Below are 17,033 nucleotides of genomic sequence, written 5' to 3' on the forward strand. Positions count from 1 at the left end.
GCATTTCATTTCTCCTCCCTCCCTTCCATCCACCCTTTCTTCTTTCCTTCTTTTTATTTTAATTTTCGCTTAGTTCATCAATTCTGTTTTTAGGTCGGATGATGAGCAGAGCTCTGCGGATAAAGAGAGACTTGCCAGGTAGGAACCATGTTTAGCATGAAGCAGATGCTGCTGCTCTTCTTACCCTTGTCTCACCCATCTTTTCTTCCCCTTTCTGTATTTTCTTTTATCTGTGGCAAAAAGGACGTACATTTTTACAAGTTTGGCTATCACAGGAACTGGCTACTCCATCAGAAAGTGATTAAGATTGGCAGTGGTGGCAGACTCTTAATTCTACCTGTGGTGGCTCACGCCTTTAATCCCAGCACTCGGGAAGCAGAGGCAGATGGATCTCTGAGTTCGAGACCAGCTTGGACTACAGAGTGAGTTCTAAGATAGCTAGAGCTGTTACACAGAGAAACTCTGTCTCCAAAAAAAGAAAAAACAAAAACAAAAAAAGAAAACCTAAAAGAACAAAGAAAGAAAAGAAATTGCTGTGTTCATTATTTTAATTGTTTTATTTTCTCTTTATCTTATCACTAAATTCACAGATTGAAAAGGCTTTAGAAATAATGTGACAGGGGCTGGAGAGATGGCTCAGCGGTTAAAAGCACTGGCTGCTCCTCTAGAGGTCCTGAGTTCAATTCCCAGCAACCACATGGTGGCTCACAACCTTCTGTAATGAGATCTGGTGCCCTCTCCTGGCCCTCAGGGATACATGCAGGCTGAACACTGTATACATAATAAATAAATAAACAAATAAATAAATAAATCTTTAAAAAGAAAAAAAAAAAGAAAGAAAGAAAGAATGTAGCTGTGTCCATTGGTGCTTTAACAGGAAAACAGAACACCTATAATTGCCATAGTTCCTAGTATTTAGGACATAGCACTTACCCTGAACTTCCCTCTATAGATTTACAAACTAGATGACTCTGTCAGACTGATTCCTTATAATTTCTGAGGAAAGTTTATCTGCCTTCGTATGGCTAGCTTATTCTATAAAGTGCCTGCTGTGTATGCATGATTACCAGAGTTTTATCCCAAGAACCTACTAAAAAGGAGGGTGTGCATTTACAACTCTGCATATGAGTGTAATTTTAGCACAGCAGGGAAGCAGAGGCAGGCAGATCCCTCAGATCACTGGGCAGCTGTGCTAGCTTAGTAGTTGAGCCTGTTGTCTCAGAAAACAAGTGGGAGGAGGGTGTCTTAAGAACTAACATCTGAAACTATCCTTTGATTTTCACATACTTGCACTTGTGTGCTCACTCATGCTCTCGCAGTATGCACACCCACACACATTCATTTTCTGGATGTCAGTCTCAAGTTTGTCATATACAAAGAAAATGGGTACTTTAAATTTGAGAATAATTTTTTTCTATGTCTTAGGCAAAGTAACTAAATGTGAACCTATGAAGTGGGATCTTTTTGTATTTTGGAAAGAGACTCTAGAATCAGTCCTTCTTTCCTCTTTCAAGACAGGGTCTCTTATGAACCTATGCTGGCCTTATACTCATGATTCTCCTGCCTCTGCCTCCCAAGTGCAAGGATTGCAGGTACGTGCCATCCATCATTTCCAGGTAAATAATCTCTACAGTCAGATTTCCTTTTGAGGGAGTACTAGGGCTTGAATTTAGAGCTCTGTGTGCTGTGGGTGAGCAGTGCCACTCCCTGTGTTAGTTCTCTTCAGGCTACTGTCCATGGTACAGAGTACTACTTTATGCCCAAACTTTGCTGTTCTAGTCTTTGACTTGGCATGCTTACTAGTAACTGGGTCGTTAATACAGATATTTTTACCATTTTCTCCTTGTATTACTTCTTCAAGCTGGATCACAAATTCATTCTGTGGCTGTTTCAACCCATGCCTCCTCCTCCTCCTCCTACTACTACTAATGCTTTTACCCTCAGACACCTGAGTCAGCATGGTGGCGGTGAGGAAAGCATTGCATTGGGGAGGAGGACAGCTCTGGGAAAGCCGTTTAATCCTTTGACTTCATTTGGCTCATTTTATAACAAGGACATTGGTGTTAGGTGTGTGCGTGTGTGTGGGTGTGTTTCTCTACAGAATAGATCCATAGGTGGTAAAAAGAAGTACATAAAGGTGATAAAGCTGAAGAGTTGAAATGCAGTCTGTTCAGTTTTCTCTTTGAGGAAACTTCATACAAGCCCTGAGCAGCCTTTTAGCTTTCTAGAATTCCTGATTGTCAACTCTTAGATTATTCCTCTTTAACAGTTATATAGTAATTCTGCCTCAGTTTTAAGACCTTTGTTATCTCAGTTGAAATCTCTGTTACCCTGGTGAAATCCAAGTTCTATTTCCATGCTTTCAGTTATATATCCCTCTACTCTGTTCTTGCTCCCTCCATACATTTTGCCCAGTCTGAGGAGCCACATAATAACTTGTACTCTCTTCAGTTCAGTGCACTTCCAAACCCAGAAAAGAAGGTAGGATTTTGTGCATTAGCGTAACAAATACAATTCTAGACTCTTTCAATTCTGCATTTTAATGTCATAAGAAACTTACAACAAAGCAGCATTTAATATACTAAGAGAATTTATACTTAATGTTTTTTTTTTCCCCTCTTTTTCCTTTTTGGGACAAGGTCCCACTATGTAACCCTGGCTGTCCTGGAACACCCACCTGCCTCTACTTCTTGAGTACTGGGATTAAAGGCAGATATCACCATACATGGTCTCCCTTTTCCATTTCCCTCTCCCACTTTCTTTCTTTTTATTTTTAAAGGACAGTCTTACCTATTCCAGGCTAGCCCCAGACTTGATATATAGCTGAAAATGAACTTAAACTTTTAACAGGTTTGCACAATCACACCTGTTTTATGGGCTACTGGAGATCAAACCCAGAGCTTTGTGCATGCTAGACAAGCACTCTACCACCTGAACTAAACTCCCAGTCTGAGGTAGTAGTTGCTGCTGCTTTTTCTTCTCTTCCTTTAAACAAGTGGTGGTGGTGGTGGGGTGTGCAGAGGTAGTTTTGAGACTGATATTACTATGTAGCCCAGGCTGAACTTAAACTCACTTTGAAGTTCATGATGATCCTCTAACCTCAGTTTCCCAGTTGCTGGGATTATAATCAGGCCTGGCCTCATTTGTTTGTTTGTTTAAAGACAAGGTTTCTCTGTGCTGCCCTGACTATCCTGGAACTCACTCTGTAGACTAGGCTGGCCTTGAACTCAGAGGTTTGTGTACCTCTACCTCCCAAGTGCTGGGTCCAAAGGCATGTGCTACCACTGCCCAGCCTTATTTAGTTCTTTAGAATAGACTATCACTAAAGAGTTCAATTTGCCCTAGAACTTGCTGTATAGCCCAGACAGGCCTCAAACTTAAAATTCTTTTGCTTTGGTCTTTTAAATGCTGGGTTGTAAGCACATATTATATATGTCTGGCCTCTGTACTGTTATTTCTTTCATAAGCTATAGATCTACTTTCTTAAATTGGCAAAAGTTGGTCATTGTATTTTCTAGCCTTTAGGTATTTTAATTAGTAAACATGTAGTCATTGAAGCTGAGATTTGCCCCCTTAGAAACTTAAATAAATGAAATCAATATTTAAAAAAATATTATTATTGTGTTTGTTTGTTTTTGTTGTTGTTGTTTGAGGCAGAGTTATTCTGGAACTCACTCTGCAGACCAGGCTGACCTTGAACTCAGAGATGTGCCTGCATCTGCCTGACATTTGGGATTAAAGGCATTCACCACCACACCCATCTTTAACTACTATTTTTAAAAAACATTTCTTTACTATGAAGAAATGGTAATTTAGAGGAAGTGGTTTCCTGGAGAGGCATTATATGCTTGTTCTTTGTCTAGATTTTGTTAGTTTGTTTCATGCTTTCTCTGCATGAGGTTGACTATCTTGGCTTCTGAGACTTGAACTTCATCAAACCTAAGTACTGCATCTTTCAGCAGCTGATCCGGTGTCCATATTACTCTCCTAATACTAAAGGACCAGATGTGACCATCTAGAACGGAGCTTCTCTCTCTTTCTCCATGCAGGGAAAATCATAGTGAAATAGAACGACGACGACGAAACAAGATGACAGCTTACATCACAGAACTGTCGGACATGGTACCTACCTGTAGTGCCCTGGCTCGAAAACCAGACAAGCTAACCATCTTACGAATGGCCGTTTCTCACATGAAGTCCTTGAGAGGAACTGGCAACACATCCACTGATGGTTCCTATAAGCCATCTTTCCTCACTGATCAGGTCTCTGGAACTTAAAAGTGACTCTTGGGTATATATGTTGAAAGTTTTGTATTAATCTAGTGGGATTTTTGTTTGTTATTTTTGAGGTAAGGTCTCATGAAGCCTCCAACTCACTATACTGTCAACAGTGACATTGAACTCATATATTGTATCTACCTCCACCCACAGTGACCCAGCTTCAGGAGGTTGTGTATTCAGGAAGCATCAAACCACATGGAAAAATGAATCTCAGTCCTTGACTGTAACTAAGTATGGGGTGTGAGAAGTAGACAAGAATTGTGAGAACTGTTTAGCAAGATTTTAGGTATTTTCTAATTTGAGTCATAAATACAGCCTGTGAAGTAAAAGAAGGATGCAATTTCAGAGAAGTTACCACATTCATGGAACAAGGATTCCTTGGGTTCAGGATTCTAGAACATGAAAGAAAACTGTCTCAGCCTTGAAGCAACTTCCCGTCTTAAGAGAAGTCTAACAGGCAGTCCCTGTTGCTCCATGATTTGTTCTGTTAGATTTGCTATTTATATGAAAACAGAGACTGCACAAATACTTCCCATCACCCAGGTTTCCATCTAAGAGCTATGGCTGTAGCTTATTGGTAGAGCACTCACCTCCTGTGCTGGAGGCCCTAGGTTCAATCTCCACTACTGCCAGAAGAAAGACCTAAATTTGAACATAGTAAATATGTAAGTGGTAAAATACATAAATGAAAAATGGTGGAAAGAGGTATATGGTGACCATATGGCTTGTTAATATTTTATATGTGATAAATATATAACAGTGGGTTGTCTAAATTTGTTTAGTCTCTATACTTGAATGAGAGGACCCGAAGCCAACAAATTCATTTCAATTAAAAATCTGTGATCAGCCAGGGTATGATGGTACATACCTTTAATCCCAGTACTAAGGAAGCCAAGGCCAGCCTGGTATACATAGATAATTCCAGGCCAGCCATAGCTACATAGCAAGACCCTGTTTCAGAACTAAAAAAGATATATGATAGCTCATACCTAGAAAGCACAAAGCCCTGAATTTGATCCTCAACACCATATACAACTGGATGTGGTACCCCATAACCTGTAATTTCAGCCCTAGGGTAGGAGTAAGAAGTTCAGGTCATCCTCCTCAGGGCTAGCCTGGTATACATAAGACCTTATCTAAAATAAATATAAATATACATGCAATGTGTGTTTACTGTGGGAAGTTTTAGAAAGTACAGGCATATGAAGAATAAGGCAAAGGACATTTAATGTAATATCAGCATGATTTTCTAAGAATTATAGGAATATGGCTTGAGAGAAAGGAGTAAATTCTCCAAATAGGATGGTATATTTGCTAGCCCATAAAGCACATTTAATAGCTATGTACATAGACTACTCAGTTTACTTCCTCAGAATAGTTGCCGGTATTGATTAAACAAACTCCAGGTATGCTCCTTTTGTGGCAAATCAGATACTTTGTGGGTAGAAACAGATATGTAAGTTGATAACTCATAACAAAGCTAGTGTTATAACAGAGGAACAATAAATGAGGCTTATAGGAGTGTAGATAAAGAAAAAAAGGAATTAGGTGATGGGCATGGTGGCACGTTGCTTTAATCCCAGCAGTCAAGATACAGGCCATCTCTGTGAGTTACTTTCAGTTAAATGATACTTGTAAATCAGAAAGTTATTGGGGGAAGGGCATGGTGGCCTGTCTTGACTTTTTGTTGTTTTGGTGGTTTGTTTGTTTGTTTTTGTTGTTTTTTTCCAAAACAGGGCTCCTCTGTGTAGCCCTGGCTGTACTGGATCTTACTCTATAGACCAGGCTGGCCTTGAACTCACAGAGATCCGCCTGCCTCTGCCTCCTGAGTGTTGGGACTAAAGGCATTCTCCACCATGCCCAGCTTTGGGCTTGTGTTTTATTTCATGGTGTGGAAGCATGTGTATAGATTCTGAAAAGAGAAGATGATCAGAGAACAGGACTTAAGAAATGTCTACATATAACATGTGAACTAAGGGAGAGAACTTGGAGCAGAAATGGACTTTCAGAAGGTGCTAAGTAAGAAGGACATTTATTGAGTGTAGTTCGATAGTATTAGCAGATTGTGGAGAGAGATTGAATATAAAAAAATGATGAGGATCCAGAAGAAGGACCTGAATTGGCAATCAGGAAGATGCAAGTAAATCACTTAAAACAACAAAACAGAGATGATGGTTTAGAGTGAAGGTTGAGAATAATTGACAAGCAAAAGAGAATAGGACCATTGAGTGTAGCATGATCACTCTGCTTTTATCCTCTTTAATCTACCCTCAAAATGATAGTAATCTAATTATGTGTTTATGGTTCCTTACTGCCTAAAAATTAAAACCTAAATCCTTGAATGTAATAATAACATACTCTGGACAAATTGAGGGAAGATTTGTATAGAATTAGGAAATGTTTGTGTCATAAGCTTGAATGGAGAGAGGGAAAGGGAAGCGATCCTCAAAGGAGCACAGAAAGGATGGGGTCAACAAGTCTGCTGTTGGAGGCTTGGAGTGTACTTCACTTGACAGAGTTGGAGCTAGGGTGCCCAAAGCCGTGGTCAATTGACAGCCATACAATCAGGGTGGTGTTGCACACTTGTACTCCCAGGACCCGGTGGAGGTAGGATGATGAGGAGTTCACCATCATCCACCACTAGGTAGCAAGTTTGAGTTCAGACTGATGTACATGAGACCCTGTCTGTTGTTGTTGTTGTTTTTAAGCTAGTTATTAGCTAGATGTGTTAGTTCTAATTCCAGTCCTTGAGAAGCTGAAGCTAAATGATTGTCATGAGTCCAAGGCCAGAAGATCCCTGTCCCCCTCTGAAAATCTCATCATTGTAAACCTTTTTATTTTCCCTTAAGTGTTAAGAGAACGAGGTGGCTAGCAACTTAGAGAAATAGAATACTTATTGTAAAAAACTTTGCCAGTGGGTATTTATGGTGGGAAGCCATGGCTTGGCTGAGATATGACCTTCAATTCCTAATGGAGCAAGACCAGAGAGTCTTGCTGCTTCCCATGACTAGAAATATATATATAGTTTTTCAGAGTTCACTATTAACTTTGAGTTATTTTCTTGACCAGGAACTGAAACATTTGATCTTGGAGGCAGCAGATGGCTTTCTGTTTATTGTCTCATGTGAGACTGGCCGGGTGGTTTATGTCTCTGACTCAGTGACTCCTGTTTTGAACCAACCGCAGTCTGAATGGTTTGGGAGTACACTCTATGATCAGGTGCACCCAGATGATGTGGATAAACTTCGAGAACAGCTTTCTACTTCAGAAAATGCCCTGACAGGTGAGAGTTGGGTGGATCGCAAATGAGTGGGGGAAGAAAAGTCTTCACTTTGCTGAGGCATTAGTAACATTTAATTAAGCACTTACATTGGTTTGTTGAATCTGGTAGAGCTTATAAAAATTTTTCCTTAATGAATATACTTGTTAAATTTTGTTCACATGTAAAATATCTACTCTGTGGCTCATTCTTAGAAAATGTTTCATCAGTGGTTGGGTTAATTTGTATCTTAATTATACTGTAAATAAAGTAGGGAAATTAAAATATACAGTAGTTTCTTTCCCCTGTGTCCACATAATAAAGGAATTACCTGTGCTTGACTTTGTGCTAGGTTCTGTAAGAGAGTTGTTATTGGTCAGTGTATAAAGGTCTTGGTTGTTGTCATTGTATGTTTACTGTGTCATTTCCCCTTCACCCGTTAAAAGGAGATTCAGTCCTTTGCTAACATTTGGGTAGAGGAATAAGTCACAATTGTTCTAGGTGACTGTATAGGAAGTTACAAAGTGGAGAACAAATAACTGGTAGTTAAAATGCAAGAAATTCCAGTATCTCTGCAGTGGACACGTTCATATTAATTTCAGTTCTTAGTTTTCCCTTCTTTTGTGATTTATGTACATTTCATTTCTCTAGTTTTCTGCTTCCCCAAAGATTACTGCTGTTTGTGTTTTGAATAAATAAAGGAGAGAAACAGTTTTGTTTTCAGACAGATATGTTTCTTAGCATGTAAAATTAAGTGTTTTAAACCCCACTCCCAGCTTGAAGTTAAATAGTAGACTGGCTAGGTTGCTTAGTGGGTAAAGGAGCTTGTCCTGTGAGCTCAGCAACCGATGCTTGATCAATAGAACCTATGTGAGAGTGGAGGAGAAAACTCACAGAGTTGTCTTCTCACCTCCATGTTATATGAGTAGACACATATGAACAACAGCAAAATAATAAGATAGTGTAAAAACAATCAGAAGATGAGAATACACCTAGCTTGGTCATTCATGGTAGTGCATGTCTTTAATGCCAGTACTCAGGAGGCAGAAGCAGGCAGATGTCTGGGTTTGAGGTCAGCCTGGTCTACATAGTGAGTTCCAGGACAGCCAGGACTACACAGAGAAACCCTGTTTCAAAAGGCAAAACAACAACAGCAAAAAGAACTGGAGAGATGGCTCAGCGGTTAAGAGTACTGGCTGCTTTTCCAGAGGACCCGGGTTCAATTCCCAGCATCCACTGGCAGCTCACAGCTGTCTCTAACTCCAGTTCCAGGGAATTTGACACCACACCAATGCCCACAAAATACAAAGTTATTTGAAACAACAAAAAGATATACTTTGCCTCTTGCTTCCTTAAAGTACTTTCCACTTATGCCTTACCCAGAGACATTTCTAGTGCCATCATAGAGCTAATAGTGAGATTCCTAGATGAGAATGGAAGTAGCTAAGGCTCAAAAAAACATCTCTTTATGAACAGGGAGGCTGGGAGCCAGGGTGGACCCTGACCATTGCCTCCTGTGTCTATTCCCTTTCCCATGCACAAGAACTAACTTCAGATTGCTTTCCACATCCTTCTCCAGGGCGAATCCTGGATCTAAAGACTGGCACAGTGAAAAAGGAAGGTCAACAATCTTCCATGAGGATGTGTATGGGCTCAAGAAGATCCTTTATTTGTCGAATGAGGTGAGTATGAAGCTTGGCATTGTGTTGGGGTAGGGATAATAAGCAGCTAAGGCTTACATTTCTGTCAAAGGCACTAACATTTAATTTCTAGAGCTATATTCCTGACCACAATTGGATTACATTTAATCTTCAAGAACCAGATGTTCTATCATAGTTCTAATATAGTACTTAGTAAGAGAAACAACACTTAAAGAATTACTCTTAAGGCACAGTTGGTAGGCCCTTCGTTTCTTCCTATTTTTGTCTTCTTACTTTATTTTCACAACTGTCCATAGGGTAAGTAAGATTCATGGTTGCTATTTTATTGATTATAAAAAGGGATTCAAGGGCTCTTCCATCCCCAGTTTCATTACCAATACCACATGGTAGTTAACAGCTACTTGTTAGTCCAGTTCCAGGAGACCTGATGCTTTCTTGTGGCTTCTGTGGGCACCGGGCATGGAAGTGGTGCACAGACATGCAGGCAAAACACCATACGCATAAACGGGTCCTGGAGAGATGGCTTACCAGTTGAGAGCGTTTGTTCTTCCACAGGACCCAGGTTCGATTTATAGTGCTCACATGGAGGCTCACAGGCATCTGTGACTCAGATTCTATGGAATCTGATATCCTTGTCTGACCTTCTTGGCCAACAGGCCACCTACATGGTGCACATAAGCCACACAGGAAAAACACTTATACACAAAATAAAAATCTTTAAAGAAAATGGATTCAGAACTGAGGAGATGTGCTCAGTATTCAGTGTTTGCTACACAAGCATGAAGAACCTGAATTGAATCCCCAGAACCTACAGAAAAAGCTAGACATGGTCTCTCTGCTCATCCCATTTCTGGAAAAGCTTAGCCAAATTGATAATCCCTGGGTCCTATTGAGAGACCCTGCCTCAAAAATCAAGGTTGAAAGGGCATGAGTGATAACCTTACCTTCCCCTCAACCATTTATATATATTCAGACATCAAACTCAGTATCGACATGCTTCAGGATCTAAGTGCTGGGATTACAGGCATTTTTGTTGTTTTATATTAGAAAAACAATACCTTGTGTGTGCATGATATATGGATGTATATTCATGTGTGTGGAGGTTGAAATACAAACTTGTTTGAGGTGGTGTTCTCCTTTGACCATGTGGGTTGAGGTAATTCCATTCAGGTCAGAAGGCTTGTGTGGTAAGTGCCTTTCTCCAATAGGCCATCTGACTGGCTATGTTTTTCAGATTTTTGTTTGTTTTTGGAGTTTTTGGGTTTTTTTGAGATGAGGTTTCTCTGTGTAACCACCCTAGCTGTCCTGGAAATTGAGCTAGAGACTAAACTGGGTTTGAACTCACAGAGATCTACTTGCCTCTGCCTCCCAAGTGTGGGGATTAAGGCATGTGCCACCACTACCAGGCTCACAAAAGTCTTAATATTCTAAAAAGATTTTTTAAAAAATTTATTTACTTATACATTTATTTATAAGAATACAGTGTTATGCCTGCATGTATTTCTGCACACCAGAAGAGGACACCAGATCTTATTATAGATGGTTGTGAGCCACCATGTAATTGCTGGGAATTGAACTCAGGATTCTGGAAGAGCCATCTCTCCAGCTCCCTCTGCCCTGACGTTTTTTAAGTAGTCTACTAAATTATTGTTGTCATCTCATCACTTGGGAGTTAAAGACAGTCAGATAAGGGGTTTGAGGTCGTTCTGTGCTGCATGAGACCCTATCTGTGGGTTGGCAACCATAGAGGTAGCGTAGTGAGTAAGGAAACTTGGAAGAAAGCCTAACAATGAGTTTGATTACTGGAACCCACATAATGGAGAGAGAACCAACTCTGCTAAGTTGTCTTTTGTCCTTTACGTGTACATAGTGATACATATATCCCAAATAAATACGTTATATTTACATACATACATAATGCATGCATGCATATATGCATACATACATACATAAGTTTTTAAATGGTCTAGGGATATGGCATTTTTGGTAGAGTGCTTGTCTAAAATGCACAGAGTTCTGAGTTTAGTACCCAACACTATATAAAACCTGATACGTTGGTACATGCCTGTAATAGTTCACAGTACTTCCTGGCTACTTAGGTGGTTCCAGGCCAGCCTAGGCCTGAAGGTGCTGTCTCAAATTAAAACAACAAACAAAAACAATAGAAAGTTTCACAAGCTCAGCTTGACTTTCTTGTTGCCAGTTTAATGTGTGTAGTTGGATCCTCTTATCCTGCTTATTTATCGTAGCCCTGCAACTTTTATTTTTTGTTTGTTAAAACAGGTGTGGCAATAGTTCTGTGGACCCTGCTTCCATGAATAGACTGAGCTTTTTGAGGAATAGATGCAGGTAAAATCCAAAGCAGTGAAAACCAAGAGATGGAGTTTCTTACTTTCTCTAACAACTCTCACTCTCTCTTCTTTTACCTCACTGTCATTTATTTTCTGGCAATGTTTCTAAACTTTTCATTTACTTAGTTTTGGTTTTTCAAGACAGGGTTTCTCTGTGTAGCCCTGGCTATCCTGGAACTCTGTAGACCAGGCTGGCATTGAACTCACAGAGATCTGCCTGCCTCTGCCTCTTGAGTGCTGGGATTAAAGATGTGCACCACACTGACTGCCCTGTAGTTTCTGAACTTGAAAAGCTTCTCTTGCACATTCTGTTTAAGAAAGTTGCTTACTACTTTACCTATTTTTCTTCTGTTCTTATTTTTTTTTTTGTGTTTTACTTCAACATGGACTAAAAAGTTGGTTATTTTTTTGGGTGGGAAGGGGCAAGCAGTGATTACTTTTCTGAATATCCAAGAAGCTAAAGTTGAGGGTACTTTAGCTTTGTTTCCCTTTAAAATTTGCTTTGTGTGGGCTTTTGGGATGGCTCATCTGATAAAAGTGATCAGTGCCAGACCTGACAACTGGTGCTCACATAGTCAAAGGAGAGAACTGACTCCCACAGGTGTCCTCTGATTCCATATACCCACACACATACATATATAAACAAACAAGCAAATGTAAAAACAAAACAAAAAACAAACAAAAACTAAAGGGAAAAACAAAACAAAAAGCAAACAAACACTAAAGGGAAAAATAAAACAAAATACTTTGGGGCTACAAGATGGCTTAGTAGATAAAGTCACTTGTTTCGAACTGAGTTCAGTCTTCACAACCCACAAAAAAGTGGGTGGAAAGAACAGATCCCATAGAGTTGTTCTCTCCTCTGACCTCCAACCTCCACAGATTGAGGGGGTACATGCTATCCCACACATATCATACACACACATAGCAGTAAAAAATGATTTAGTGCTTTTATAAGATAAGTTTACTTTGTAGAATTTCCCCCTGATTACTGTAACTCTTATAGGAATGGACTTGGCTCTGTGAAGGAAGGAGAACCCCACTTTGTGGTAGTCCACTGCACAGGCTACATCAAGGCCTGGCCTCCAGCAGGTAGGGAAATTACGTAGTACTTAGAAAAGTGTCAATAAATAAGGCTTTTTTTGGGGGGGGGCGAGACAAGGTTTCTCTGGGGCAGTTTTTGTGACAGGGTTTTTATGTGTATCAGCGCTGGCTGGCTAGAATTCACTTTGTAAACCAGGCTGGCCTTGAACTCACAGAGATCCATGTTGGCATTAAAGAGATATGCTACCACTTTCTGCTTGCTTATTTATTTATTTATTTAATGTATCATTGGGGGCTGGAAAGAGGGCTCAGTAGTTAGAGCACTTGCTACTCTTGCAGAAAACGTGGATTCAGTTCTCAGCAGCCATGTGTTGGGTTATAACCACTTACAACTCCAGTTCCTTGGGATCTGACACCCTCTTTTGGCCTCTGCAGGTTCCTGTACACATGTGGTACCCTTAAACTCACACAGGCAAACACATATATACACAAATAAATAAAAAATTTAAAGTATATTGCTAGTATTACTCCTGTATATTTCTAGCATATAAAATAGATACATATTTATTACTGGTCTGGAACTCCTGAGTTCAAGCAATTTTCCCACCTCAGCATCCTCCTGGAACTGCTAAACATGAATTAACATAGGTGGCTTAGAATTCAGTTATTAGGGCTAGGAAAATAGCTCAGTGATAGAGTAGTTGCCTGGTATATGTAAGGACCAAAAACAGAACAAAATGAGTAAGCAAGTAACTTACAGTTTTAAAATATACAAATTCATAATAATAGTTTACATTGAATACAATGTCTTTAAGCAGTTATGGCAAAGAAACACAGGAATTTTATTTTATTTTATTTTATTTTATTTTATTTTATTTTATTTGAGACAGGGTCTCTCTATGTAGCCATGGCTGTCCTTGAACTCTTTATATTGACCAAGCTGGCCTTAGACTCACAGAGGCCCAGTTGCCTTTGCCTGTTAAATGTTAGGGTTAAATGTTAGGATTAAAGGTGTGCCTCCATTATGTCCAGCTTCAAACATTATAATTTAGTGCGGTTTAATCTTAGAAAACTGAAATGGGAGTGAGTCTTTGGGGGGTAAATGGAAATGGTTTGGTTGCAATAACTTTAAGAGGGCTTTTCTCCTGAAAGTCTAGATGTAAGTAGTGTCGTTTAACTTGAATTTGAGATTAAATAAGGGATGTAGCAAACATGGTAGGGTGTGTGGGTCAGATTTTCGTTTTGTTTTAATACCTTGAATTCCAGGCAGTCTCCTACCTCAGCCTCACAACTGCCAGGATTACAGGCTTGATTCTCCATGCCTAGCAAGATCACCTTATTAAATTGACTGACAAGGGTTTCCAAATCTTACCTTATTATTTCCTCACAGGAAGAGTATTATTGGGAAATGAGGATTTACAGAAGCCAGAAATGCAGAGAAAAGAAAAGTTTTAATTATTATTTATTTTATGTGTATGGGTGTTATGTCTGCATGTATGTCTTGAGACCATCTGTTTGCCTGGTACCCATGGAGGCCAGAAGTGGGTATAAGATGCCCTGGGACTGGAGTTACAGACAGTTGTGAGCGGCTTTGTGAGTGCTGGGAATTGACTCTGGGTCCTCTGAGCCTTTTCTCAGCCCCCATATATTTTAAGATGAAATTAACATTGATTTGGGAAGTCTTACACTGCTTTCTGGCATTGTATTAATAGTTTAACTATGGTACATTACTTAGTCTTCACATGCGTTTTCTCATCTAGAACTTGAGATAAAGCACCAGGTATGTCATTTTTGTGAGAATTAGATATAGTGTAAGAAAAGCACAGTCTAGTTCGTGGTACATACCATGTAGCCAATAAATAGGAATTATTGTAATTGAAAAAGTTAATCTGAACTATTATACATAATGACACATGAACTTTTTAGTCAGTTTATATACATTAAATCATACAGTTAATGTATTGTGATCCTTATTTCTGTATAGCTATCAAGAAAATGTTTTTTCCTGGATCAAAATGAAAGGTGAAATTGTGAGGGATGCACTCTCTTTCCCTTCTTCTGTGATTATGAATATATTTTGGTGCTTTGGATAATGTAATTTTTGTTAATTTAAAAAAAATCACTGGTAAGTCACGAATGTTTACTTCTCTGTGTATAAACACGTAGCATATATAAAGTTCATGTCTTTAGATAACTTTGGCTAGGGCTTGTATTTTCCAATTTGTTACAATTAAAATATTGAAGCCAGGTATGCTGGTATATGTCTGTAATTCTACCATTGGGAAGCAGAATGAACAGTCAAGGTTACAGATACAAGTGTTCCATTTAAGACAGTTATATTCTGTCTTAAAAATAAAAAGCACAAACACAAAACAATGACAGCATATAATAAAGTCTGTATAATAACTACCTTTTAAAAAATCATTTTATTCTTAGTATCTTCATACAGAAATGTATTGGTGAGCTTGTAATCACTTTCCATTAAAGGGGTTTGGGTTTGAGATATATATGAGTCATGCTTCTTTTCCTTCATGAAGGTGTATCCCTCCCAGATGATGACCCAGAGGCTGGCCAGGGGAGCAAATTCTGCTTAGTGGCTATTGGCAGGCTGCAGGCAAGTATGAGTCTTCACATTTTCTTTTACTCTGTGAATAAATAGGAAAATTCCATAAACAGGCCTAGTATATCTGACAGACATTTCTGAGAAGCAGGGAATTTTGGAGGACCGTTCTACCCTGTCTTGGCAAAGTTTGGCAGTCACCTTTTTTATGTCCTGTTTGTCTAGTTTGGACAATATACTGTCAACAATTGAGGCAAGGGCAGTTTCTTGCCCAAATGGCTAGCTGTTTGTCATAAGGAAAGCAAACTCTATATGGAGTTTCTTTGATGCCCATCATATTCTGATGACTAAATTGGTGCTTGTCTCGCTGTCAAGAAAAAGTCTTATGTTGCAAAGCATCTTAAATTCCATCTACTGTAGGTCTTTGAAATATTTGAAGACCATCTATCTAAATATATCTGTTTAACCTTGTAAAAGTACCTTATATGACTGCAAGTTTGATTGTTATAGATGGCCAACTTCTAACCTTTATTATCTTTATTATCTAATCTTTATTATCTTAAATAGCTTTCAAGAATTAAAACTTTACATTTTTAAATGAGCTGCATAGACACCATACCTTAAACAAGAGTAGAAACATTTATACAGTATAACAAAAATAACATTAAATTTGTATCAATATACAACAACCCATACTGATGAAAAATATTTGAGACTAGTGGTTGTTCAAAAGTAGACTCAACAACCCACCCTTTTGTCCCATCATTTCTACACTGTATTCCTCTTTTCCCTGCAGAAAGACATCCCTGAATCTGATCTCCATTGTTCAGCTTTTTTCCTGACCATGACCAATAACACCCTTAATCAACTTCCCTAAATGTTGACAAACATCCACAACTCACCAAATGACCAAATACCACCCACCGTACCTCTTTGGAATGTGGGCATCATGTTTCCTAGACTGCTTCCTATCGTCTAGGGGTGATGGCATCTTTAGGGGACCCTGAGAATATTAAGATGATGGTCAAGTCCTGGGAGAGCTATCTGTATTATTTTTTGTTTAGTCTCTCTGTGATGGGAAAGTATAGAACTTATCTGAAGTCTTGGCTGGATAATCTGTGAAACTGGACCTTCTCAGCTTGCAGCTTTGAAGCTGTTCTGGATGCAGGATTTTGAGGAAACTGCAGCAAAGGTATTCTGAGAGGCTGGATTACCTGGACAGCTTGTCTTCATTAATATCTGGTCCTTTTTTTTTTTTTTTTTTTGAAAACACATAAACTTTTCAAGATAACATATATCTGCATTAACATAAGTATGGAGTATGTGGTGCGCACAAATCAATCAAAGTTTTTTTTTTTTTTCTTCTATGTTTGATCAGGTAGAAAGCATCTGTTGACTTTATAAGTCCATTTGGACTGTATAACCAAACCTCCTCCATCCATGCCATATGAAAAGATGGCATGAAAATAGTAAGTCATGAAAACTCTGTAGCCAACAATATTTATCATGTCTCATCCAGTCTCAGAGCTAGAGGGATCAGGTTATATGCCACCTGTCTTGTAGTTTTTCTTGCTTTCTTTCATCATGTCTGCAGCCAAGATTTTCAGGAGCTTGCCCCAATCAAATCTGATCTTTATTAGTTTTGAAGAGAAGTATAACTTTTTGTTTCCTGTGGAACACATTTCCCAACTTCCATTCTGAAGCCAAGACATCTCTAAAGTGTTTATGCTGGTTTAAATCAGCAGTCCCTTTCATAATCCAATGTCTCTCAGCAGCTATCAGCATTCACAAAATTCAAAGTGAACAAAGCACCATACAGGATCCAGATTCCCTGTGTGTTTCCCATCTTTATGTGGCTTTTTTCTTTTATATTACTT

General features: G+C 39.0%; 1 protein-coding gene across 3 annotated transcripts in view; it reads left to right on the forward strand.

Annotated features, from left to right (window-relative positions):
* The window catches only part of Arnt (aryl hydrocarbon receptor nuclear translocator), a 72,451-nt gene that overhangs the window by 39,632 nt on the left and 15,786 nt on the right, over positions 1-17,033 (forward strand). For 2 of the 3 annotated variants that reach the window (XM_051199301.1, XM_051199300.1), the window contains exons 5-11: positions 94-138; positions 4,050-4,263; positions 7,351-7,564; positions 9,120-9,222; positions 11,485-11,550; positions 12,559-12,644; positions 15,134-15,210. In XM_051199301.1, coding sequence (XP_051055258.1) covers positions 94-138; positions 4,050-4,263; positions 7,351-7,564; positions 9,120-9,222; positions 11,485-11,550; positions 12,559-12,644; positions 15,134-15,210 — 805 coding nt within the window. The remainder of the gene's footprint in view (positions 1-93; positions 139-4,049; positions 4,264-7,350; positions 7,565-9,119; positions 9,223-11,484; positions 11,551-12,558; positions 12,645-15,133; positions 15,211-17,033) is intronic. The other variant, XM_051199302.1, reaches the window with a different exon arrangement.

This window comes from Phodopus roborovskii, unplaced genomic scaffold (assembly GCF_943737965.1).
Source record: "Phodopus roborovskii unplaced genomic scaffold, PHOROB, whole genome shotgun sequence".
In the NCBI taxonomy this organism is placed as follows: Eukaryota; Metazoa; Chordata; class Mammalia; order Rodentia; family Cricetidae; genus Phodopus; species Phodopus roborovskii.